The sequence below is a fragment of the Leuresthes tenuis genome, unplaced genomic scaffold, assembly GCF_036924035.1.
Source record: "Leuresthes tenuis unplaced genomic scaffold, fLeuTen1.0.hap1 SCAF_23, whole genome shotgun sequence".
Classification (NCBI taxonomy): Eukaryota; Metazoa; Chordata; class Actinopteri; order Atheriniformes; family Atherinopsidae; genus Leuresthes; species Leuresthes tenuis.
Genome location: NW_027325377.1, coordinates 4,773,767 through 4,800,970, shown reverse-complemented (window position 1 = coordinate 4,800,970; position 27,204 = coordinate 4,773,767). Strand labels below are relative to the sequence as shown.

The following is a 27,204-nucleotide window of genomic DNA, read 5'->3' as shown; positions in this document are numbered from 1 at the left end:
GTGGGCGGGATAAACAAAGATAACTCAGGTGATGCTTGGAAGTATGTTGTCGTCTCCTCAAACGGTGTCGCGTTAATTTTAGGAACTTTTGTGAAAAACTTCGACATTAACATGAGTTCATTTGCGGGTCGAATGAAGGAGTATCCTTACATTTCTCTGGACCGGTTCGACAGGGAGAACCTACATGCCCGGGCATATTTCCTCTCTCACTGTCACAAAGGTAAGCTAGCAGCCTCAGAGTTGTGACATAACGGCCGGATTGAGGGATTATTTACAGTTTCTCACTGTTTTACTCTCAACAGATCACATGAAGGGACTGAAAGGGCCTCTGCTGAAGAGAAAATTGCATATCAGGTGACAACAGTCTGATTCTGGTTTAAATAATGGGTCCAAACTATGCTTTAACATGACAGCTCGTCTTCTTAAACATATGGAGTCGTCTCTGTTTGTGAAGACAAAAATATAAGAAAAAAGTTAAATAAAAACTAGGTGATAAAATTGCTCTCTTTTACTCAAACCGTCAACTTGAAAATATCACAATGCTTAAACATTTCAAGCCAAATATTCACTTGTTAGAATTCTACAAATTGAAATACAGGATGAAAATCACTTTTTATAACCCAAGAATAAAAGGTGCTATATAAGTGCTACGCTTTTAATATTTCAATTAGATGTAAGCTTTTATACACAAACTGAAACTGCTGAGGAAAAGCTTAATCACGGCGTTGGAAAGTGAGCCCCTTGTGAGGAAGACTCAGTGGAGTCTGTTTTTTAAGCGACCTGTTTTCTGCTTGCAGTCGCACAGTCAGGCTGTACTGCTCCTTCGTGACCAAAGAGCTGCTGCTCAACAACCCAAAATATGCTTTCTGGGAGGAATACATTGTGAGTGTCCTGTTACTTGTGAATCATGCTGCTGAATCAGATAAAACCCAAACCTACAGGTAGTGTTGGAGTACAAGCTTCTTCATGGTGTTTCTTGATGATTCATGTGTTCAGGTTCCTCTGGAGCTGGAGAGCCCAACTCAGATTTCCCTCGTGGATGAAGCATCTGGGGAGGTGTGTGCTTGTTGCCTTTGATTGTGACAGTTGAGTTTTTCAGGTGTCGGATGAATCAGTCGTGGAATCACGTTGTATCCAGCAGGTCGCAGTTTTGAGTCTGTATCTCTTGACTTTGTGTTTTTGACTGCGTTTTCTGGTGTTTGTGGAACAGAGGGAAGACATTGTGGTGACGTTGTTGACTGCAGGTCACTGTCCCGGCTCCGTCATGTGAGTGAAATCCTTCTGAAACACGCCTTTCATCTTTTTCTTTGGTCTCATGGAGAGAAACAAAACTGCCACTGAAATCTACCTGAGTTGCTGAAGAAAGCCCATTAAGACTCATATTAATTTAATTTTACTTGTAAGACAATCGGCTGTAGTTGGATGTGGGCATGCCTAAATCTATCTAAATCTAAATCTATTGCAGTCTTACAACCTAAATGTGGACTCAGTTTGGATCAGACACATTGCAACAATGGTCTATTTTAACAGGCTGCTTGACCAAAATATTTGGATTCCTAATTCCTAAAGTCCATACATTTTAATTATGTATGTATTTAGAATGCATCTCTTGTAGCTGAAGCAAACTGTGACAGAGAAGATGAAACACTGGTGTGTCGAAGCAAAATGTGAAATCATTTGAAAGTGGTGAGATTTCCAAGATGGTCGTGTTACATTTAAATATTTTAGTCTGTGTAATGTTGTTTGATTTTGACATAAACGAGCTGAGGAAGATGGATATCTTTTATCTTATGGTTGCACACAAGCCTGAAATCCTCCAACAACAAATTTATCATTCACAATAGCCTCAACTTGGGCTGAGAGGTTTTTACTACTGCAAGCTAATAACGGAGGGTGACTTAGTTTAAAATACCAGTGTTGTTTTTAGCTCTCTTCTGCACACAGTTCGAGTTCCATATGGTGTTGGTTTTCAGGTTCCTGTTTGAGGGAGGCCAGGGAAACGTGTTGTACACAGGAGACTTCAGGTTGGCTGTTGGAGACGCGTCCAGGATCGAGCATCTGCACTCCGGCAGCAGGTCTGTCATCACTGAGCATCCTCTGACAGGTCCAACAGAGTTCACTGTCCTCCTTTGGAATAATTTCATCACCTATATGACCTTTCCACGTCTCACAGGGTGAAAGATATTCAGAGCATTTATCTGGACTCCACTTTCTATGACCCACGCTTCTACCAGATACCCACTCGGGTAAATATGATTTGCTGTACTTGATACCCCTGAACTCCACACCAGAAAAACGTAGTAGTCGGTATGGAAAATGCCCCAAAAATGAATACATAGATACAAGAAAACTTATTGATTCTGACATATTTATTGTAGAGCCCAATATAAGGTCCAAATAACACCTGAAACTCTTCATCTTAAATGCCACAATGTCTGCTAAGTTTTGTGAGAAGGAATGACAACATAAAAGTGGTAAAAGTTGGCTGTTCCAACTCTTTTTGGAATGTTTTTCAGAACTAAAATGTTAAATTGGATGTTTATTCCCAAAAAAGTGAAGTTGATGAGGGCAAAAAAAGACATTTCTTGGCTTAGCTTGCTCTGACTTTAAATAAAGTAACAACTGTTGCTAATATTTTCTGGTTTGGGGTTTTGATTAGAATTGGTGGAGAAATCACATCTCATTTATTTTTTTCCTTTTTATGGCTTTTAAGGGGAGTTTTATCTTTATTCTGACAAGTCACAGAGTTGTATTTGAACAGGTTTCTTTGATTAAATTATAAATGTGTGTGTGTGTGTAGGAGGTCTGTTTGAGCGGTATCTCTGAGCTCATTGGAAACTGGATCAGCCAGAGTTCTTATCACGTTGTGTGGCTCAACTGCAAAGCTGCATACGGATATGAGTACTTGTTCACCAACCTGGGAGAAGAGTTCAACACACAGGTGACACGATCACATTCATTCTGTGCAACTCATCGAAGATTTGATCATATCCATCGAGAATAAACCTCCATAAATCTGCCCCGAAATCGTAGAAAAGAGACTTCATTTTTTTTTATTATTGAAAATGATCCAGTCTTTGTTTTAATTTGTATCAAAGTCACCCAGTGATGGCGTCTGGGAATCAGTTAATAGAGGGCATAAAGGAAGTGGAAAAGTCTAAGTCGGCTATGTTTAATCAAGCCATTGTGAACAAATGGCCTTAAAAAGTCTTCCTCTTGTCAACAACATGCTGTCTTGTTGCTACTCAAACAGAAGCACATGCTGGTGTTGCTGGTAAATCTGTTGGGTGGTTTATTTATTTTCCCTTCAGATCCATGTCAACAGTCTGGCCATGTTCAAGAAGATGCCAGAGATCCTAAGCTACATCACAACTGACCGCAGGACTCAGATCCACGCCTGTCGACACCCAAAGGTGCACTTTACACACTGGCGCTCATTTTCCCAAGGACCAAACCACAGCCACTACCACTACTTCATTCTGAATCCTTATCCTTAAGCAAATATCAGTTGAGATAGTTCAGAATATCTAACAGGTTTGTAACAGGCTGGATTTATATAGTTTCTCTTTATGGCAGCATTTATTCATTCAGATATCTGAATCCACGTTAATGAAAAAGTTCAAACCATGTGATCATTACGGTGCAGCGCAGGCTGCATCCGTTCCTGAGGCTGTGGCGGGCCGGCCGGTTCTGGAGGTGGAAGCACGGCAGATCGCCACAAACAGAAGCCGGTTTGTTCAGAAAGAGTTTGAGGCTTTGCTGGGTGCTTTGTTTGGGGAAAAAACACGTGAATAGTCTGGAATACTCATGCAACTGGGACATAAAAGTGTAATTTTTCCACATGATGGTTCAGATTGATGAAATCAAGCAACTTTTCAGTGATCCCTGCAGCCGCCGTGCTGTCTGCTCAAGTTGGTTGCTTCACTGTAAAGCATCAACGAGCTTGTGCTCTGTGGAGTTTCCTGACTGTTATTTTGTGCAGCACTGCATGACTTCCAGCCCCTCTGAGTGTTTGTCTTACACACGACAAGCTGCTGCCTCTTTCCTGTTTCTGCACTGAAAATGATCCAGACAGAGAACATGGTGAGGGAGCACACCGCTCTCTCTGTAGCAGCAGCTCTAAATTCAGAGAAATATGGTACACTTATGAATATATGCGTGGATTATGAGTCTCTGATTGACTTATTTGTTGGATAACTAATAAGTACCTGCAGCAAATTACAAGGTGATTCTAGGGGGGAAAAAATGCATCAGTGAACAAGAATTTTATGTAATATTTTGAGGTATGTTTAACAAAGCCATTGGCTAAATCTGGTAAAAGCGAAGGCAGTTGTTAAAAGGAGCTTGTTATCCTGTTTGTGTGCAGGATGAAGAGTATTTCCAGGGTAACAGGGTACCGTGTGGTTGCACAGCAGCCGACGGGACTCCTCTTCGTATCATCAGCATTAAACCGTCCACCATGTGGTTCGGAGAAAGAACCAAGAAGACCAACGTCATAATAAAGTACAAAAATCAAAAGTGTCTGTGGAAATGGTGCCTTATGCTGTCTGAACAAATCAACCTAAATCCCAGTCACTTTTTGCTGCTTTTCCAGAACAGGAGGCAGTTCATACAGAGCCTGCTTCAGTTTCCACTCCTCCTACTGCGAGGTAATGTGTTCATGTTCATCCATGTCATCTGAATGATGTCATTCTAGCTAAACAGCATGTTAGTTTATTTAATGATGACTTTGAGGAGGCATTTACGCAGATCTTTGAAGCCCTTTTAGGGACACTGAAAGTTCCTGAATTTGCTCCATTCTGCACCTCCAACTCTCTGTAGCTGGATGTTGAATAATGTGAAAATCTTACAGAGACCTGGAACTTTGAAATGGAAAACATGTCTGAGGTCGAGCTCCTTTCTGTCTTTATGCCGTCGATGTTTTTCATCTTTTAAAAGGAGCTCTTCCTGAAGACAGCCAGAATGTCTTTTGTTTTCAGCTTTTTCTTTAGCTGGTTTGTCCTCCCAGCCACAGTCAGTGAAGCTCATCATGTTCCTTTTAACTTTCAGATCAAAGACTTCTTGTCGTATCTTCAGCCAGTCAACGTCTACCCCAGCGTCATCCCTATTGGACGCACTCTGACCGAAGTCACGCAGATGTGAGCGGAGTTTGAAAAAAGGAAACTCAGATCTTCACTTTGCTGTTGAAATATTTAAAATGATACATTAACGTTATTTTAAAGCATTTTCCTGCCTTTAGATAAGCACTCATATCAGTTGACCAACTGAAAACTGAAGCCAGTAAATGAACTCAGAAGTTTAATATTCTGTGGGATAATGCCCTTGACTCTGCTCAGGTTGAGGCTGATGTGCAGGAACCAGTCTGATGGATCGGCGTTCGTTTACAAACCTCTGGGAGTCCTCAAACGCAGCAGGGTGCTGCGGCCTTCTTACGGTGACACTCGCACAGCGACAGATACTCTCCACAGCAACATGTGCACCTGCTCCTGCAGCAGAGAGGCTCGTTCACAGTTCAGCCAGTTTGTTTCCTGAGTTTAGAAAAGCAAAGAATTTGGTGCTTCAAAGGAGAAAAATCCAATAAAGACAGATCAGTGAGTCCAACACTGCTGCTGTAAAATGCACAGTGCTGCAGAAAGCCATTCCTCTCAGTATCTGACAGAAGGTCTGGCTGCTTGGAAGCAAAATATAAAGAGCCCTTAATTTCCTCCCTGAAATCTGAGCCAAGCTTTGCTACTGAGAGCCAGACGGCTTCCAGAATTCTCTTCTCACCAAATATAAAGTTCTGCATTTTGTCTTTGTCGGCTGTGTTGTTGGTTGCAGGTTTATGTTCTCGTGTCCGTGTTTCTGTTCAGACTCGGAGAGTGACGATGAGCTGTTTGAAGGTTTGGACCTGGCACCAGTGAGGAAAAAGATGGGACTGAACCAACAGGCAAAAAGTGGTGCGCAGCCTGAAACCATATTTTGTGCCCTAACAGTGAAGGTCATCCAGATGCATGCTCCATTGTTAGAAATCTAATGATGCATTCGATACTTTTACCTGGAAACGTACAGTCATGTGACCTGGAAAGGACCAGAGAGTTTTTCTGTTCTGATCAGATGAAACCTTAGAATTTACAAAAGAAGAACTTTCTCTTCCACGTGACTGGGGCTGGGTATCAATCAAAATGTTTCTATACCGATACCTTCGCTTCGATACCGGTTCCTGAACCGATTTTTATAATATCAACTCTAACAAAAAGGAAACTACATGACACATAACAGCACAAGTCTTCAGTTTAATTTTCAGCTCAGTTTTTTGATTTCCCTCCCAAAGGGATTAATAAAGTTGTCCATCTATTTTTCCTGAGAGGATGGCTGCGGTCCGACCTTCTTCAGTCAAACACAGAGCAACTTTCTGCTCTTAAATTGATTTTGTGCACGGTCAAATATTTAATTAAATGAGTCTTGTTGCTGTCCTTAGCAGCGATGACTTTTTGGCATATGTTGCATGCGCTCTATTGGCATAAATCTTGGTGAAATGGAGCCACGCTTTGCACCTCTGTGGCATTGTTTAACCGGTTCGACGACACACACACACACACACACACACACACACACACACACACACACACACACACACACACACACACACACACACACACACACACACACACACACACACACACCTACAGTTCCCAACGCAGATGCACGTGAACCCGTCTGTGGGCGGAACCACAAAGTGTGACGTTAATAAAGAGCCGAAGTTCGGTACCCAGCCCTACATGTGACATGCTTTTCAGTGTCAGTGCAGTAATTGGGAGTTGTTAAGCGCCTGAGAACTTCTGGCAGCACTTCAGTTATTTACTGAACTGTAATTTTCCTTTTGTTGACTTCAGAAAACATTCCTGAGACAGCAGCACCGCCTGGGTCTGTGTCCTTACCTCTGATGGTGTCTGACACACAGTCTGCCGCACAAAACTACTTTGACTGCACCGAGTCCAACGGCGAAGACGACGATGATGAGGAGGAGGAAGATGAGAAGGGAAAGGGGGATGGGAAAAGGGATGAAGAAAGCAAAGAATGCCAGACTTGTTCTGTTAAGGCTCCTAAATGGGAGGACTTCTTCACCACAGAGACTCTGACTGACAGTCAGAACAGCCTCAACAGCCAATCACGATCCTGCTGCTCCGTCTCCACCACCTCCCCCTCCAGAGCGACCGGCTCACAGACCCCGGACCTGTTCAGCGACGAAGACGAAACTCCAGACATGGACAACTTCAGCCTGACCCTGTCTGCCTCTTTGTCTAATCATTCCTCGCAGAACATGGACTCACATTTAGCAGATACACTGATCCTCCGGCCAGAACAAGGTGGCGCAGAGCCCCAGAATAACGGAGGTGATGGTGCAGCGGTCCAGTCAGAGCTGGAGGAGCTGTCAGCTTCTCAGGCGTCATCAGACTTCGATATTCCCTGCACGCCTGAGTCAAAGGTGCCTCGGCCTGACGAGCTGTCGCAGCTGTACCGGAAGTTGGCTTCAGGAGAGGAAGAGGTCATCAGAAAAGGAAGTCAGGGCTCCGTATGAGTGAGACGAACATTAATGCAAACATTCCTGGTTAATATACTGTGGACAGGAGCCAAAGTGATCAGAATTCATGCCTTCAGACTGCCAGTGAGCTCTAAAGCTCTAAACCTGCAGCACTGTTAGGCCACAAACCTTCGTCTGAACCCGGCACGTGCGCAGCTATACAGGCTGACAAAGGACACCCCCAGAAGCCACCAAATGTGTCAAGAGACGATGTAGGGGAATGTTTCAGGACCAAACAGGGGTAGGACGGCATATTTTATTAGTTTATTACAGCAAAACAACGGTGACAGAACAAGTCAGGGGAGCAGTCATTCCTTACGATAGCAACGATGAAGCTAACTGCGTCTGTCCTTCATCCTTTTTCTCTGGCAGTAAAGTCCAATCAGATGTTTGTTCTTGTCCCATGTCTGGCTCCTACACGCTCTTCTTTTTCTTGGTGTAAGCAGAGTTTTAAGGTTCACAAACCTCAGACTGCTTTTTAGTGAGTTACATTAACTTCATGTGCACACAGAGTGAATCTTCTGCTGGCTTCCTGTTTTATTCATGCTTCAGTTTAACCTCCAAACCGCTCAGACCTCACGCTCTCTGTACACTTTAGGCTGATTCATGACCCACATGGACCGATGCACCTGTGCACGTCACATGCACACATTCCTCTGGTTGGCAGTTTGTGGTTTTCTCTGCTTCTCTCCATGTGAAAGTGGATCAACTGTTTGTTTGTATCAAAGCAAAAAGTATGTTCAGAAATTGAAATGAAATGTATTTATTTTCTATTAAAAAGCTCATTTTTGGGGATTGAAGATTCACTGAAGATGGACCGTTATTTGTCTCACAAAGAAACTCTAAATGTTACTTCAGCAAAAGCGTGAAAAATAGCAGACCTTACTGAGAGAAAGGAGCGTAAACGACAAGAGAAGCAACAGCACTTAGCCGGGTGATGATGCCTTTTCTTTAAAGTAGTTCTCTTCCTCAGGAAACCTTTTCAGCTGCACAACCATCTTTCCAAAAGGATCATCTGAAAACATTTTGACTCAGTTCCATGGATCCATTTCCATTCTGGATAAATCTTTTTTCCCAAACCGAATGTGGCATCTTCAGATACAGAAAAACCCCGAAGTTGTCGCTCCACTTCTCTGCAGCTCTGGAGAAGCGTTTTGTTCCTTTCTGGGAAAATCCCATTTTAAGCCTCAGTGATGTGAGATTAACATAAGAGGAGGAGAAGGGACTCACTGCGCTCCTCTTTAGATGGAGTCATCATCCTGCGCAGCATTTTACCAGCAGGGTGAAACATCCTCCACAGCGGGGGGGCTCAGAGGTTTAGGGAGATACTGGAAGACGTCCAGAATAAACGGTGACGGGGAGATATGGAAAATCTTCACAGCAGGTTTCCATCAGGTGTAAATAATCACATGAGAGCTGCTTGTTGGAGTCCAAATAAACTGCAACAGAAACGACTCCTTGGTGACTGAGCTGCCTCGTAAAGCATAAAAACAGAATTTTCTTACCTGGACAGGATTTAAAAGCAGCTGTAGTTTAATATGTGGGAAAAAAAATTAGCCTACGGTTTCTAAATGATCAATGTTTGTTTTTCTAAAAACAACTTTTCACATTTAGACAATATGTAAAAAAGCTTTATAACCACCTGCCTAAGACTGAATTACTCCAACCAGTCTGAGGACAAACACCACAGTCAGCCTGGTACTGGGTCGCTGGCAGTAGATCCTTTGGGCCCCTGTGGGTTGTGGGTTCTTGTGGACTGGGTTTGCTTCCCATAACAAATCCCCTCAGATTGGTACCTGTGGAGTCTGGAGGGTGGATGAAGACCTTTTGCTTAATCCCAGTTCCTCCACCTGGTCCTTTCAGTTAGCCCTACACCGCCAGGTAATATGCTCCTTTTCTCTTTTTCCTTAAACGGGGGTGTTGGGACCTTTTTGGATCCCTTTGATCCACTTTTCAGGGGTTTCAATGTTATGGCTGATCAGTATACAATATATATGTATATGGAAGATGAATATGTAGCGTTTAACATACAGTTTAGCCTTTTAGTCATCACCATTTTTTGTTTTTGAGATGCTAAGAACGTGTGTATTTGTTAAGGTCATCACTTTCAGATCCTGTTAATCTGCTGTAGATAGTTTTAGTTGTTCATCAGTTAAAGTTCAGCTAAAGGTTTTTTAGAAAAATATATTGAGAATAAAATCCTGTATTTAGATTTGAATGAACTGTATATATTTTTAAGACATTTAAGCGTTGTTCACTGATAAAATGAAATGTGAAATTTGCATTAAGTCTCTACAGAGTTGATTCATTGAACAGCCAGTCAGTGATATCTGCCACTGCCCTACCCGGAAGAAAAACTTAACAGGTCCAAAAGAAAAGCGAGACAGATGCTCCAGATGTTCTGGGTGGCCAGTTGTCAGCTTGGTTTATGAGACCATTAGATCCCAATAATGCCACAAATGGAAGCCCAGCTTTCATTACTTTTCAACGTGTTTTTGAGGACCGACTCAAACCTCATCATGAGGGATGCCATCGTGGCACAGACCTGTGGGTAAGCGTTCTGTCGTTCTTCAGGGACGGAACACCTTCAGGGACGGAACACCTTCAGGGACGGAACACCTTCAGGGACGGAACACCTTCAGGGACGGAACACCTTCAGGGACGGAACACCTTCAGGGACGTTCTCACTGTTCTTTGTAGGGATTTTCAGTACAGCACAATGAAGGTGTTCTGCGGATCGTCATCCAGCCTCTGCAGACTCAATGTTGTATTTTCAGATTTCCATCAGTCTGGTAGGTGATCAGTTTAGTTTTTTCTTAATTTTTGGATTATTATTTTCTTTCCTTTTTTAAATATGTGAATATTTTCTGTGTCAGCTCGAGCTTGTGACCCTGCTACAGCAATGCTGCTCATCACGCTTAGTTCACCCCAACAAGAGACGTCGTCAGTGAACTGAGGGACAGAGTAACTTTCTGTCTGAGACATTATTCTTGATATATTTCGACACTCTTGCCCTTATTATCACACTCCCGCTTCCTTGCTTCACTGTAAGGATTAACATGAACTCGTAGTCCTGACCAGGCTCTTGCCAAATATTTTGGATCAGTAGACCAAAGAGTTGTATTTTGGTCTCGTGTGACAAATGAATGTATTCCCAGTATTCATGGCCATCATTAGTGTCCAGAAACTGATTTTCAGGGCAAAATCTAAAAATCTTTTTTAGGTAGATGGTGGAAGTAGGAAAAACTACGGTGTCATTTTAAAAGGACGGCTGCAGCAGCTCTAACCAACAGCCCTGGATGCATTCTCAGTTCATTTGCTTTTCACTTGTGCACTATGGTGATGCTTTTCCATGTGGAGACATGATGTGGATGTGAATATACACACAGATTCCTGTAGTTTATACTGTTACTACAACAAACATTAAGAAAAGCAGATAATTGAGTTTTTTTTTTTGTCTCAATCATTAAAACTTTGGAGTTACTCAGTGCTTTTGTGCCATCTGCTCCTCAGCTGTTCTCATCTGTTGCTACACTTCTCAGCCGGGATCATCTGCAGTCAGTGCGTTCTCTCCACAGGAACTCTCGGGATTGTTGCTTGGCTTGTGCACACAGCAGGCAGGAAGGAAGGATATGATACAAAAAGCATATTGTTAAAATTCTGTTTTGTGAAAAGAGGCTGCCTACCTATCAATAATCCCAGATGTGTTGAACATCAGTATTCAGTGCCAGTCAAAGCTGATGTGGAGCCCTGGGGAAGCTTCATCTCTTTGTGCTCCATGACATCACAAACTAGGCTTTCATTTTAGCACAGGGAATAGATATCTGATCTCAGTGTTCTGTTTTTTCCAAATGTCTCTGACTCATGATCTGCTCAGCTTTACACACACCAGCACTGACACGGTTCCAGTGACCACAGCCGAATTTACAACAAAGCTCCCGTGGTCACAGGCAGACTTACCTCTGTTTTCAGCAGTCCGTGTTCTTAAACTTGTGCCTCACAGGGTGAATCGACTTATCTTGTTTGAAATGATCTGAACTGCACTCATTTTTCACTTTTATTTACAGACAGAAAATAAGAGAAAAAGACTTTTGTGAAAACATTCACAGAGGTGGCAATTATTAGCACAAATAAAAAAAAAACACCAAACTTTTATTGTATTCCAAACAGATGTTGGTTGGTTTAATGACAAAAAAGCAGAAAGTCCTTCACAAGGGTTTTTTCTTTTTTCTTTGGCACTTTTACTTAAAAAACAACAAGGCCTCTGCTAAGGCAAACGCTGTATTTCACAGCAGAAGTGTTTCCACAACAGAAGTGAGTGGGTTTTTTCCAGCTCGACATCCCGATGCTAAAAAAAGACCCGCATGTGATCACTGCACAGGCTCAAACAGTCCTGGTCACCAACATCTGAACTCTAATTTCTGTCCAGCTCCACGCCACTGACTGCTGCTTCATTAACGAATAAAAGCTCTGCGGTCGAGCTGGTCGACCGGCCTCACCTCACAGCAGGATCCACATTCTGCTGGTGCCCCGGAGGGCTAAGACAAAAGGCTGCAGGTTTTTTTTTATTCCCAACAAGCCGACCACAGGTGAGCTCAAGTGAGCTCAAGTGAAGACAGTTCATTATAGTCATTAAAGCCCAGAATAAGACCAAAACCACTGGGTCCTTAGTCCATCTCAAGATTTTCTGCAGGAGATTTATGCTACGGTTGAAGAAGCCTCGGAAGTGGTTTCAGGTGTGTACTTGAATAGCTTTTGATAAATTTTCATTAAAAAAAAAAAAACTATTTTGTAAGAAATTTTGTGTAAAGATGCTCTTTCCAAATGGCAAAGCCTTTATTTGCCGTCACATGTTGAAACCATTAGCAGGTGGGTTTTCTTGCCATCTTTCTGGTCTTTAGTTACCTCCACAGACTGGGGATGGGATTGAAGTCTTGTTTCTGCGTTTAAGTGTGCTACACACTTTAAAGCCGTTAGATGTAATTTCACTGACTGTTCTCCTTGAACTTGCTTATATCCCATGTTTATTGACTGCTGTTATTGACTTAAATTGCTGTCTAACTGTGGCTCATGGTGTCAGTTGGCTGAATGATGGAATTGCTGATAGTTTAGTGCCTTTCTTTATCACTATTGCATTTTGTTGCAATAGATGGCGTGTGTTTTGTGATAATTCGCATTAGATGGCTGCATTGGGATCAGGAGGGATTAAGGAATAGAATCAATTTTGTGAGTCCTCTCTGAACGACAAAGATTAAAATGACTCACCAGCCATTTTCTGTTCGAGCAGGCAAACAAACCCCACGTCACTGACCGATATCCTCCCAAAGATTAGAGTAACCATGAAGAAAAGCTCTCTCCATTTTCCTTCTGTGGAAGTCCACCACAGCTTTCGTTTTCCCTCTTTGTTTTTACTTTGTACGGCTTGAATAAACTTTATAGAATAGACTTTGCTGTCATTGCACAGCAGGGTACAACGAAAATTACGAGCAACAAAGCCTATACTGCCAGCCTCTGCCGGCACTATGCAGCCAAGTTTACTTGCTTCAAAGCAGTCAGTGAAAAGGTTTTCTATTTAAATGTCTTTTTGTGCGGCTTTTTAAAAAGTATATCTCTTTAAATTTGCCTGGTTAGTGAATGGAAACCTGTCTGTGCCAAAGCTCTGCACCTCTAATTCTTTGATGCAGCTTGTACCCTTTCTTGTGATCTATTGACAACCAGAAAAGATGGAAAGTCACCACACATTAACGAGTTTAGCGTTGACTTCTGTCTTTATATCTGCGGTTTCCTCCCGCAGTGTAGAAACACTCACTCACTTCTGCCCCACTGTCAGCTGCTACTGGCTCTTCATTAAGCAACAACACAACACCATTGAAAAGCTCCTCATGGACTCCTCTGGTGAAGTTGGAATAAAAAACCCGGGCCTTCCTTCCACAGAAGCACAGCAGTGCATAACCACATTATTAGGGTCACCACAGTCTGTTAAACCAGGTGGAGATGAGACAAATAAAGCCTCCAGAGGGGATGCTGGGAGACGAGATTGGCTCTGCTGGGTGCGGCTGTTGCTGGAGTTTTGAAGACAACATTGAGTCTCTGTTGGACGCCCGCTGGGCTTCTGATTCTCACCCGACAGCCTCGCTCGTTCTGTCCAACGTTCAAAAGCACAAGAGGAGAGTAAGCCACAAAATGCACTGAAATCGGATGTGCGTGACCTGCTCAGATTCATGCAGAGCGTTAAAGGCCCATACCAGTGTTATTTTTTTTCTTTTCCGCCCCCACCACAAATTAGCATAATTTATCTTTATATATATTTCAACAGACAGTAACATCCCATCAGGAGCTGTCTGTTCCCAAATCATACAACAGTGCTGCAGCTGATGGTCTGATCTCAACATCATGGAGTCAGTCTGGAATTATGAGACTGAATAAGTACTGTAGACCTCAAGGATGCCGGAACAGCCTGCCTGAAACACTTAGAAGATTAATCATGTTTTCATCACTAAGATGATGCACTTTGGGAAGAATCTGAGCAGAAGCTTCTTTTTTTTTGCTTGGAGTCCTGGGATGTCAACGTACTGAGAGATAAAATGCAAAAACACACAAATCCTTACATTTAACAGCCAGACCTTCACTTTAGAGCCAAGCTAAATGGCTTTTTGGCTGCTGAAACAGGACCTTCCTTGTAATAATCAATAGCAGCAATTGTTACTGCAAAACCATTATGCATCATTCAACATTAAAGGAGCCATAACGGTTCCACCTGTTCCATATGTGCTAATGCACCCCATACCATCCCAAATGCTGGCTCATCCATGATTTTCAATCAGAATCAGGGATTCTAATTGTCCACATGTAAGTTTAACTCCAAATGTAAACAATTTACGGGTCAGAGCAACATCGTGGTCATATGGACCTTTAGGATTCTGACTCAGTGTGTCATACAAGCCTTCCTTACAGAGTCAAACAGACTTAATGGAGTCTTGGCTCTCTTAATTTCCACAAGAGCAGTTTTTTCTAACTGCTATTATCGCCACAGAGCTGTTTTGTTTCTCATAATTTCAATTTTCATTTACATCTCTGCTAATGAGAATATGAGCTTTTTGCTGCCTTTCTGAAACTGAACTTTGAGCTGACGCCTGGAAAAACACTGGCATGGTCCTTTAACTGCTGACTCCACATCGCAGCGTTCATTAATGAAGCTGCACAGAGAAACAGGAGGAGGTCGTCACTCACCCACCGCAGCATGCACGAACCTGACTCTTCATTAAAATCACAGTCCGTTCCCCCACAGTGGTTTCCTGAGGGACGGTGAGTCTCCCTCGATCCCTGTGGAACACAACCTCAGTAATTAACACAAACACGCATCATACATTGCATAAGATGCAGTTGTGGCTCCAGTGAAATCTGAAACACAATACTTACCATGCACACACACACACAAAACACCAGCAAACACTGTGTGTGCAGTGTTTTCTCTCTCAGGCTCTTCTGACCCTGGAGATTCAACAGGAAATTGAAGCTGACTTGTGTGTCTGTGGGTGAGTGAAGGAAATGTCATCTACAACTTTGTGCAGAATGACTGTGTTTATGTGGACAGAATAAACTCCAGTTGCAATCATCTTCAATAGTTTGCAAGTAACAGAGACCCTCAGGAGAGGGAGAGGTCCTTCTGTTGCCATCTTATAAGACTTACTATCGATACACGATAGTATGACTGACACTATGACTAAAACATATACCATAGCATGATACATGCCACACCTTATATAGTACAACAATACAATACAATGCAATACAATACAACAACATACCTTTGCATGACACATTCTATACAACTACACGATAGTAGGAAACATACTATCTAAGACAGCGCTGTGTGGTGCAGTCAGTGCATGCTGTGACACTCACTCTGACACACTAAGACAATACTATGAAACATGCAACTGCGTGACACACTGTAGCAGAACACGTACTATGGAGCATACATTAGCATGAGACATACTAAACAACAACATACTGCAGCATGAAACATAGTGTAACATGAAATATTAGGTGACACTGACAGTTTGAAAGGTGCCGTTGAATGAAATGCATTATTGTTATAGCATGACGCACCATTCTGCCACATACTGCAGTGTGGCACACAGTACAGGACTACGCGTATCATTCCACGACACATACAAGTCCACGTAAACACACTTAAATACAACAACACACACACACACACACAAAGCCTTCTGTTGAAATACTATGAGCCATTTATACGAGGAGACGATGTGGAAGTAGCTGTTACCTCTAAGTGGTCCTATCTGGATTTGAGGGATGTTGCTCAGGTCTGTAGGCAAACCCACGTACACACCTCCATAGTTCCTGTTCTCACACACACACATTTACATCAGATCAATAACACAAATGTGTTTGAGGTGTAACGTGTGCAGATTTTCAGTGACTCACCTCCGTTTGTCGTCCTCCTGCACCATCTCTTCTTGTCTGTCAGCACACACACGGACACACACACACTTAAAACTTATTTTGTGGACTGAAGTCACTTGATTAAAATGAACATCAGAGAAATGTCAAACTCCAACACGTTTCAAGATCAAAATGTTTTTGAAAATTTAACTTACAGCTTTGATGACAACTCCGCAGGACCTGTGGTCAGAAAGGCACAGAGGATGGAAATTGATCTTCTGTTCATTTGATTCAACGTTTTTCCACAATCTGACATTTTCATGAACAGAAGTAAGATGTTTCATTCCTGTTTATCTGCCTCCAACAGCTGTGACACACACACACACACGAAGACTCGACCTACAGCAACAACAGCAAGAGTAAGGATTCCTGTTTGTTAAAGTCTTTAGGTGTATTTCTTCTAAGTTTTAAGATAAAGAAAAATAAAAAAAGATAACCAAGAGACCTGAGCATTAGAAAGGAAAATATAACCTATATACACTGAACTATAAAATATCTAATACACTGAAATACAAACAATCCAAAACTGTTGTGCGTAGTGACTGATGTATGATGTCATACAAATCTATTCAACTACTTTGTTGTATTACAATCTGGTCTTTGAGTGGATATGTGTTGGGATTTTCTGTAATGGAGCTTCATAGAATATCCAAATTCCAAATTGTTCAAGTGAAATTAGAAAAAAAAAAGGGGGTGCATGCATATCTTTAAGTCAATACAACCTTGTCTTGCACCAGTTGCAGCTGCAAGACTCTTTGGGTTTGTCTGTGTGTGTTTAGCAGATCGAATCCCTGGGATGTGTGCCCCACCAGAAGGCAGACGCCACCCACCTCCTTCAAGCTACATAGTGTTCAGCAACATTTAAGTCATACCTCGGATCACATTTAGGTCTGGGCTTTGCCAAGGCCAAGCAGAGAGACTTCAATTTCCCCCTTTACTTAGAGAGCAGTTAGAGTTGCTGAAGGTGAAACGCAGTTCAGATCTCTGGCAGACTGAATCATGTTTTCATAAAAGCATATTCCAACAATTCTGACCAATTTCCCAGGCAACACCCCCACAGCATGATAAAAAAAAGTGAAAAAGTGGCTTTGATGCTCAGAAACGTCAGTTTTAGTCTAAACTCCAGTGCCTTCTGGTGAACATCCTTTTGGTTTTTGCCTTGAAGCACTGGCCATTTTTCCAGGCTTGAAGTGGTTTGCAGCTCCTTCACCTCTTGTCTGTTTGTCATAATCTTAAGTAAAGAGACATATGCACACGCTTTTTTTTTGTTTTCATTTAGCTTCACCAATTTGGACTTTTTTGTGTATATCCATCAGATAAAATCTCAATATCTTTTCATATAAGCAGAACAGTGCATTTATCATACACTGTTAAACATACACAGTTTTAATCAGTAATCCCTCTCGTTAGACGATGAATAGTGCCTGTGTTACTGTATAAGAGTTAGATATTCTGCAACTTGTGTCCAACTACATTCCAAACAAACAAAAACTTCCTCATCTCTCTTCATAATGAAATATCAACAGGAAATCTTAAACCAAACCCAATCACAGAAGAGGTGAGTCCTTTTGTTCTGGAAAAATCCCACCTACATGTCTGTTAACCAAGGATTAGATGGTTAATAGATGGAGAGCCGTGGATTAGATGCTTTCTCTACATTTTATGGATATCATTTCCTTACTTCTAGATTCAGCAGTGGAAATATAGCCATGAACAATATTTCTAAGTGTGTCTGTTGTTGTGGGTCAGTAGCTGTTTCAACATCTACCACCAACTCATTTTTTCCTCCCGGAGAACCCAAAACCATCATCACAAAACCTCAACATAAGTAAAATTAAACAGATTGACCTAAAAGAGGCACAAGACTATTACAAACGAGCCCCCAAAAAGGTAAATGACCATGAAAAGCAACCAAAATAGCATGCAAAATCACCTAAATGTGACCTAAAGCATCCCAAAATCAATAAATGGTCAAACGGTTTTTTGACATCCCTCAACGCAGCTTATAATGGCACCCTGAAAAGTACCGTCCCAACAAGCAGAGGAAGGGACTCGTGAGCGTTTTCACATCAAAGCAGGCATCAATTTCAAGGGGTTTCATCTAAGATGCCACAAAGGAGGAAGAACAATCTCTAAAGTGTTGACTAAAACATTTTTGTCTCTTCCTGATTAGGTCCCAACAATGCATCCGACACCGTCATGGACGCCTTTTTGCTGGATTCCTTGATTAGATGTTATGATGGAATATTGTTAGTCATGGTTAGTTTTAGAATATAACATCACTTGTTTTTTGCTTGATATCAAAACTACTTGATTAGGGTCGAAAAAAAAATTTCTTACAACATGAATGTTTTTCTTTTCCCATGTAGTTGCTTCCACAACCACTAGAGGCCGCTCGATTGTACTTATTGATCTTAAATGCCAGCAGGAACAAACACCACATGCTTTGAGAAGGACAGTGTCCTACATGCAAAACAATTAAAATAAAGCTCGAAATGTCCAGAAAACCAAAAGCTACCACAATTAGTGCTTGAAAATATAATGAGCAGGAAAAAACAACCACACAGGAGCTAAACACAAACAGAGGTACAAAGGCACCACAAAGTGTCTCTAAACGAGCAACATTTAATGCAAAACAACCAAAATCAAAAGTGAGCAAAAAACAAAAATGCCAAAACCTTCAAAAAGTTAAGAGATAAAGCCATCAAAATGAGATAGGCTCCAGCCCCCCCGCGACCTGACCGACAGATTAAGTGGTATATAAAATGGATGGATGGCATCTACAAGCAATAAAACCGCCAAAAAAGCATACAAAACAACAGAAAGATTCTCAAAACAAGCAGAACAAGATGGAAAATGTCCTAAAAGAGATCTTTTTTATATGAAAAGGACAAAAGTACTTAATATGTACAAAACATCTGAGTAAAATGATAACCACAGGTACATGTGACAATTTTGATGCTCAAAGAAACGATGTTGAGACTTTAAAGCATTCTACAGGTTCTGCATCAGTCTAACTCACTGATCACAAAACAACACAAGTTTTCATCACCTCAGCTTTAGCTGCATTGTGTATCCATAAATGCACACAACAGACTGAGCCTCTAACAAACCTGCAGGGCAGAAAAAGTTACTGAAATGACCTGAATGAGTGTACAGGCAGGAAGAAAACCCCTTCAGTCTGTTATCAGGTTTAAAAGGCAAACATTATGTTCAGGGTGTCCCACACTCTGCGCTCCTCACCTCTACTGCTGCTGCTGCTGCTGCTGCTGCTGCTGGTGTTGGTGGCTGGTGAGGAATTTCCACATCCCATCTCTCATCCGACTGAACTGAAGCTCAGAGGAAAGACATATGAGTGAAAGACAGTAAGCAGAGAGGGAAACAGGCTGAGAAGAGGGGAAGAAGTCGTTTCTGCTCCTGGCACTCTGTTTCTGTCTGCTCTCAGCAAAGGATTAAAATGACGTCAGAAGAATAGGAGGTGGAGGGAGGGAAGAAGAACACAGATGGGAAAAGTGTATTCACCCCTGCTGCTGAGGGAGCAGAGTCCCTGGTGTGTGTGCTTCAGTGTGTTTTGTGCTTTAAAATATCCACACAATTCAAAGAAAGTAGATCAAAAATTGAGCTAAAATCAATGTAATTGGCAGCTGAGTTATATGGCACAGAACCGATGACCCAGGAGGTCAGGGGAACACAAACACAAAGAAACCAAAAAGAAATGCAAAAATATATACATTTATTATAACTGAGCAAGATAAAAGACCACAAAGAGTAAGAAACGCATCATGTATGCAGCAAAATTACTAAAAGGATATGTAAAATCACCATAAAGAGACACAAAATGAGATGTACTATGAAGCACAAAGTGACCTAAAAACACCATAATGAGACAGAAAATCTCAAAAATTCTCAAGAAAAGACCCTCAAAAATTCTCAGAAACCAACAATAACATGTTCATCCACTAAGATCACTAACAATCATCCAGGACAATCAAAATTAGATGCACAATGATTCACAAAACAGGACTATAAAGAGGCATAAAAGCAACAAAAAGTCACAAAACAACAACAATGACAGACAACACCAACACAAAAGTCCTCCAAAAGAGGCAGAAACAAAATGAGAGTACATTAAAGCATAAAACCCGAAACCGCAACGATGACCCACCCAAATATAACTCGAGTGAGACCCAAACTGACCACAGAAATTCTCAAATGCTAATAAAACATTCCAAAGCTAAAGTGTCACAAAGTGATCACAGTGTTTTATTAAAACCACTGCAGCGATGCACAAGAAGAAGAAAAAAGATGCACAGAAATCATAAAAAGAGGCCCAAAATGATGGTTGTGATGCACACAACCAACACAGTGGTGCAGGAAAAACAAAAGAGAGTGTTGAAAGCATCATAGACCCAAATGACCACAATGATGCATAAAACCACCACCAAAATACACAAGCCACCACACAAAGAGAGAAAAAGTCTTCCAAAACTACCAAAATGAGTCTGAAAACCACCCAGGAGACAAAATCAATGATAACAAACAACTTAAAACAATCCAACATTTCCTCCACGTCAGTCATGATGTGCTTCCACAACATCACAAGCATTCACATAATACTGGCTGCATGATACAAGCACGGTCATGACTCATCCTAAATAACTGAAAAGCCACGATAAAATGTGTCTGAAGTGGGGACTCAATTTTCCAAAAGTCATTAATGGCCAGACTCTCACGTGTGATTGGTTGATGGTATAAAAGACGCAGCCAGCAGCAAAGAAAACATGTCGTTCCTCATTGTTCATCATCAGAAGTGCCTCTCTTTGTTTGGCCTCCTTCCTCTCCGCTCCTTCTATGCTGAAACTTAAAATGACTCATGCCACCAACGCTGTAATCTAACAACCAGCTTCTCTGCTACACTCACCTCAATTATAGACAAAAACAACGTGACCTTCAGGATATAATTGAGTGTTCTTGCTGTTGCAAGCAGGAAGTGAAAATGACTTCTGGGTACGTGCTGAGGGTTTTTCCTAAAAGTCATTTCATAGTGCGGAGCCTTTATTTTGGAGTCAGTGAAGAATCAAAAGGAAAGATTTTAAGAGCAGCTCCAACAAGCACCTCAGGTTCAGCACACTGTTGAACAGCTGAGCCCTGTCAAAAAATAATTCTGTGTGACCAAAAGGTGTTGAAATGCATGATGTGAAAGTCACAAAGCACAGAAAATTTAAATGCTGTAATAAAGTGCAGTCAGATGAAGAAAGGAAGACCAAGAATTCCCTCTGCTTCAAATCAGAAACTCATAGTTAGCAGCAGCTCACACATGATATCAGCCAAGTTGAAATTAAAGTTGACTGATGTCTTTATGCAAAGGAAAAGAAAAAAATAAATGTGGATGTTCCTTCAGAACTGCTTGGAAAAAAAAACTCCTGGTGGGAATTTCATGAATCTGGTTGAAGAACGAGGAAGTTTTCCCAGATGTTATTACAGATTACACAGAAAGTCTTTCAGCATAGACATACGTGCTTCTCCAAGTGAGTTAATAACCCTACTTTAACATGGCTACTCTTAGAGCTCAATTTACCTCTGAACCCAGGCCACAGATGGCGGGAGAAGCCTTGAGTTTAAAGGAATCTCTGGTTGACTGAATCTTCTAGACACAAATCAGCAAAAGATTTTCCTGGCAAAATACAAAAGAAAGTCTGCAAATCTGGTGGAAAGACTTTAAGGGTTAAACTGAGTGACAACATAAGAAACTTCATCCCAGTGGTGAAGCACGGTAGGAGCTGGGTCATGATGTGGCACAAATGAACTCTCAGGTCAAGTGGAAAACATTATCTCGTTACAGTGGGTCAGACATATTTGTCAGCAAATTCTTGAAGTTGATGCGAAAGCTCAAAGATTTGAGCGTTGGGTCACAGCGTCTCCACAACCGCAGCTGTTGTGGGTCTGCAGTGGTCAAGATTTACAGCATCGCACGTGGCTGAAGGATGGAAAACTGGGCCAGTGCTGACCTGTGCGGTCCAGTCCAACAGAAGAGCTTCTGTAGCCCATGCTGTTCACAGCTGGATCACAGATCCAGACTTACCTGGGGAAGCCACGGCGCCAGGATGCACAATGGGAGGAAGACAAAGCGCACCAGCTTCATGGGAACGGTTTTCCCTGATGGTCTCTTTCTTTGTACAGCACAATTCATCAACAAGGTGATTCAAAGTACTTTACAGAAAACAGAAGAGACAGAAAGCATGACTTAAAATTTAAACAAAAAAAGAGAAAGAAATAAGAACAATAGATTCAATCAGAGCAATAAAGATAAGATTGAATAAAAATGTAAAATATGATTCCGTTTTGAAACTCAAGCTCATTTGGAGCTTTATTCAAATGCAGCTGAAAATAGATGCGTCTTCAACCTGGACTTAAATACAGTGTTTCAGCTGATCTGAGCTTTCTGGGAGTTTGTTCCTGAATGCAGCTTCTCCATATCTGGTTCTGACTCTGGGAACTGATAAAAACGGATCCAGATGACCTGCAGGATAACGCCCCACTGCAGAAAGGGTCAAGAATAGTTTGTGGAACAGTTTTAAGTGTTGAATTCTCCACGTCTCAGTCCAGTTAAGCATCTCTATCTGAATACTTTGAGAATCTGAATACTTTTCAATCTAAAAGATCTGAAATGTATGGACATGTTAGTTAAAGGTTGTATTCTTTTTCTTTAGGGAATTTGCGAATCCAGACTGAAACACATGAATCAAAGGGACTTCTAAAAATACACTGCCAACATTATCATGTCTGACCGATACTGTTAATCTACTCCTCTCCTCCATCTGTACTGAGAAAACTTTTCAAAATCCAATTTTCACTTTTCAAGGTAATGTGATGATGATTATTGGTAACTACTACAGTACACACAGCCACTCATACCCTGTTCTGCTACAGAGTCCTTAAACAGCAGCATGGCTGTAGCTTGTCTGTAGCTTTGTTGAGCGAGACTTTTCTATCGTGTCTGATGCTCAGCTGAATTGTTTCAGCAGTGATGGTGCAGCGTGACGTGCGGGGCCAGAAATGAGTGTATGGGCCATCCAATCCAAGTGTAGTCCAACATTAAGAACACAGGGAGGCAGTGTTGTCATATTTATCTCTACACACTAACTCATCAACTGGCTGACAGTCGGGTCAAGAGCGCAGAAAACCGTAGATTTAAATTGGTTTAGTGCCAAGATTCCCTGCAGCAGAAGCAAAGGACGGTGCATGTGCCTCATCCACAGTAGCTTAAGTGGCAGCAATTACAACAGAAATAGGCTGTAAAAGGTGAAATATCCTCATGTCTAGTCATGCTAAATGAGCCCAATTATTAACTTATTTTCCTCACAGATGAACTAAATTCGCTGCCTGCTGCGGCTCACCCGGATGATTTGAGTTCAAAGGATTGCCTTCGTTTTATTGCTATTGTGGAGGGAGTTGTCTGCTTCAGCTAGCCTCAACTCATCAAACCCATCACTGCCAGCCACAGATGTATGGAAGCCCGTTCAGGACTCATAAAAAGGCAGAATATAAAATAAAGCCCTGAAATGTTGAATAAAAGTAAACAAGAACTTCTAGTCAGAAATGACAGAAGGAAAAATAATTCATGCTAAAAAATAAAGAAAATTTGAACAAATATGGAAGTCCATTCAAGACAGACAAAGCTGTTTGCTGTTGAAATATTTATGGAAACAGTTTGCAGCGAAAGTACATTTAAAACAAGTGATTTGGATAAACATGGAAGCCTGTTTCTGACAGAAAAAACAAGCGGATCAAACAATCTTAATCTTCAAATCAAATTAACAAACTGTGGGCACAAAAGTGGGTTCTGTTGGCTTTGATCCTTGTTGAGCAGAGCAGAAAGAACACTGCAGACCACTTCCACGTTACCACCGGGTGAGCAGAAGTTTAGCTTTACAACATTTACAAAACCAAGAAGACACACCAGTGAACAAAGAAGATTTATTTCTCATTTAAATAACATTTCCTTCTAAAACCAGGCTGAGTACACTTCACTTTCCTTCAGGCCAAAGTCAACAGCAACATTCAGTTGAGTTTTACAGTGTGAATGAACACATGAATCACAAGAAAGGCAACAATCATACTGAGGTCTGATGTTCCAGGCGTGACCGACGCCTGCAGCCACGACAGATCCAACACAGGAGGCGTTGTTTGATATCAAAACCGTACAAAACAGTAGAAAAATCAGATTTTTGGCAACAAAAAGGTTTAACTTGGGATTAATCTGCAGAATGTGGCTGGTTTTCTTCCCTAAATAAGCACGCGCTACTTGTTTTTTAACCTGTTTTTGTTGTTGGTGCTGATCAGAACTTGATACACACCTGCATATTTCTTATATGGCTCCCAATCTGAGACTCTTTAAAACAGCGTAGAAGTAGTTTTGGTCAATATGAACAGAGGTTTTCAACACATTTATATGTAAGTAAATGGACTGAAGAGAAACTTGTAATCTGTCCTTCGGGAAGCCTGGAGAACTATTCCTGAAGACTACTTAAAGAAATGCCAGAAAGCTTGTCTCAGAGGGTCCGGCTGTGTTGGAGAATAAAGGAGCTCAGACCAAATATTCACTTTCAAGCTTGTTGGAATTGTCCAAACTCTGTTTTTCCCTCAGATTCTGTAATTAAACTTATGTTTGACCATGTTTCAATAAATCACTGAAATGATTTCCTGGAGATTTCTAAAGAATTGCGGTTTCTGTTTATAGTAGCGTACCAGTGAGACATGAGACTTAGTCATAAAATTAGATAAAAACAAAGAATTTTTGTAAGTCATGTGATTGTTTGTTTTATTCCTTTTTAGGATTTAAAGAGGTTTGGAAGTCCAGTTCCCATAATGTAGGTGCTTTGAGGATATAAACAAGAATCATAATCTTGCCTTAGAATTCCCCTCAAACATCCATAAAATGTCTCTGCGTTCCAGGGGTTTCTGCTGGGGCTACAATTGGAGACCAGTTATTTTAAGCCTGCATTTGTTTACATACTTACAAGTGGCCCCTGATAGTTCGTCCAACTAGCTTTTAATACTTCCTGTTTGCAGATTAGTCACGGCTTTACACACACCACCAGATAGAAACAAAATGTGATCATCTTACGGAAAATGTGCTTTCTTGGGGGGGCTTTTTGTTTGGTTTCTCATAGAGATAATGAGGTACACTGTTATACAGATGGGATTTGGCTGAGCTTTGAGTCCAAGGACGAGTACACAATCTGTTGAGTTCATGAGCTGAGACAAAACTGACTGCCTCTTGTTTTTATTAGCAGATAATCAACCTTTAAAAGTTTTTTTTTTTTTTTTTACTTCTGTACAAGGCACATCGTTTTGTTTCACCCATCACAATTTAAATTGGTTGACATACATGTAATGCCACCTTCTGCCACTAGGGTGTGCTTTTGATCTTATTTGTATCTCTTATTTCTATCTATCTATCTATCTATCTATCTATCTATCTATCTATCTATCTATCTATGGATGGCTCCCACTGGAAAAAGCAGGGGAGTCATTTCATTTTCATCTTTAAAAAGTCAGGCGTGATTCCTCAAAGCAGGCAAACACCACCTCAAGTGTGCGTCTGAACTTTTTTGCACATTTTTTCAAATTCAACATTCCCATTTACCTTTATTTGTTCACGTAATCTAAAAGAGAATCCAAAGAAGCAACGGAAACTCGGCTTCTTTTATCATGCTTGCATTTTGGTCATTTTTGTCTGTTTTGCTTCGTTGATGTCTGGTATTGTGTTATGTTGCTTCACACGAATGAAAAAGATCAACCTGGTGTTAAAGCGGCAGCAGAGGAAGACGACGTTGTTTTAGAGCCAAGTGTGATGTCGCAGAGGATTTAACAGACTGCTTTGTTTTTGTGATTTCACTGTAAAATACAGAAAGAAAACGATAGAAATATGTCATTATGGACCTTGTTTATCATGTGTTGACACTTATTATTCAGCTTCAGGCTGGGAACCCCTAAAGTTAACTTCTGCAAGAACGCCTGGGATGAGGAGGCAGAGGAAGAACCCTGCATGAACATGTTCGATCGCTCATCATTAATCAAACAGTAGCAGTAATGTTATGCTCTAATGTTATAATCTCACAGCCCATTTTGCTGTGGTTTCCACTTCCGGCTGCTGTAAAGTCTTTTCCTCTTGTTTAAATCTGACCCTTTCTAAAAACTATCTTCTTCCAGAAAGTGTTATTTTTGGTGTTCCTTCTCACATATAAAATTACACACACAACAACCTGTAATAAATCTCCCTCACACTGGAACCTCTCAGCAGGGAAGACTTCAAATCCTCAGGCAGTGAAGCTTTTTCCTCCCACGACAATCTCTCTGATGTCTTTTGAAGAAAGACAATCCAGATTTAAAACTATTTGTTCCTCCAAGAGTACATAACCTCCCTATATAGTGCGGGAGAATGTTGCACTTTGGGATTCTATTTGTTCAGCTTAATGTCATTGCTTTCCTGAGTTTTTTCCCCTTTATCCTAAATTTTATTGTGGTGTTTCTTTTCGTGTCATGTCTTTCATTAAAGATATAACGCTGTTACTCAGTAGTTCATTTTCTTATGTTATTTCTAAATAACTAAGGCCCTGTCGCACCTTCATTTGCTATCGCAGTAAATTGGTTAAACTTTAAAAGTGGACAAAAATCCCACTAACATCGGGCAAAGGTATAATCTGCACATATTTTGAACAAATGATTTGCAGTAGGCACAGGTTTTCATCCGTCCAGCACTGACAAATCCATGTGGAAGAACTTATTTTTACCCCTTTAAAAATATCCTCCATCTGGACAAGCTTTCCCTTTTAAAACAGAACCCAGCAAACAGCGACGTCCATAAGACTTTTCCATTGTTGGTTGTCAGTATCAGGTTCTTACCAACCAACAAGAACTTGTCGTGTATGATGTGTAAAATGTGAATAAATGTACAAATCTCATAAACTCATATCTCATAAACTTCAGAATGTGAAGAACACATCAAATGTTGAAAGTGAGACATTTTACTACATTTTCTGTCATGGAAATCCCTGCATGGGCTCAAGAGCTGTTCCAGAAATCAGCCTGTGAACACAGCGTGCCATCCTCAGGTTAAAGCCCTGTCATGCAAAGAAAGAGCCATATGAGAAAATGATCTGGTCTAA

The 27,204-nt window shown here is 41.2% G+C and overlaps 2 protein-coding genes across 4 annotated transcripts; one reads left to right on the top strand and one right to left on the bottom strand.

Moving 5' to 3' along the window:
- On the top strand, positions 1–8,390 carry dclre1c (DNA cross-link repair 1C, PSO2 homolog (S. cerevisiae)). 2 transcript variants are annotated; one of them, XM_072377645.1, is made up of 15 exons: positions 1–220; positions 303–354; positions 798–882; positions 997–1,056; positions 1,211–1,266; positions 1,974–2,075; positions 2,174–2,246; positions 2,801–2,941; positions 3,312–3,413; positions 4,367–4,503; positions 4,595–4,649; positions 5,050–5,138; positions 5,337–5,434; positions 5,853–5,939; positions 6,876–8,389. In XM_072377645.1, exons 1-15 carry the CDS (start codon positions 112–114, stop codon positions 7,559–7,561), a joined length of 1,932 nt encoding a protein of 643 aa, XP_072233746.1. In that variant the 5' UTR covers positions 1–111; the 3' UTR covers positions 7,562–8,389. The 2 variants fall into 2 exon arrangements, with proteins under 2 accessions (XP_072233746.1, XP_072233747.1); XM_072377646.1 differs by lacking the exons at positions 1–220; positions 798–882; positions 997–1,056 and having other exon boundaries at positions 345–354; positions 6,876–8,390.
- A 3,414-nt stretch (positions 8,391–11,804) lies between these two features.
- Positions 11,805–19,521, bottom strand: LOC140282837 (overexpressed in colon carcinoma 1 protein homolog). Of its 2 annotated transcripts, XM_072377412.1 has the most exons (6): positions 19,277–19,521; positions 16,189–16,213; positions 16,016–16,051; positions 15,855–15,931; positions 14,795–14,887; positions 11,805–13,705 (listed from the first exon to the last, which is right to left on the bottom strand). In XM_072377412.1, exons 1-5 carry the CDS (start codon positions 19,344–19,346, stop codon positions 14,832–14,834), a joined length of 264 nt encoding a protein of 87 aa, XP_072233513.1. In that variant the 5' UTR covers positions 19,347–19,521; the 3' UTR covers positions 11,805–13,705; positions 14,795–14,831. The 2 variants fall into 2 exon arrangements, with proteins under 2 accessions (XP_072233513.1, XP_072233512.1); XM_072377411.1 differs by lacking the exon at positions 11,805–13,705 and having other exon boundaries at positions 14,665–14,887.
- Between the last annotated feature and the right edge of the window lie 7,683 nt (positions 19,522–27,204).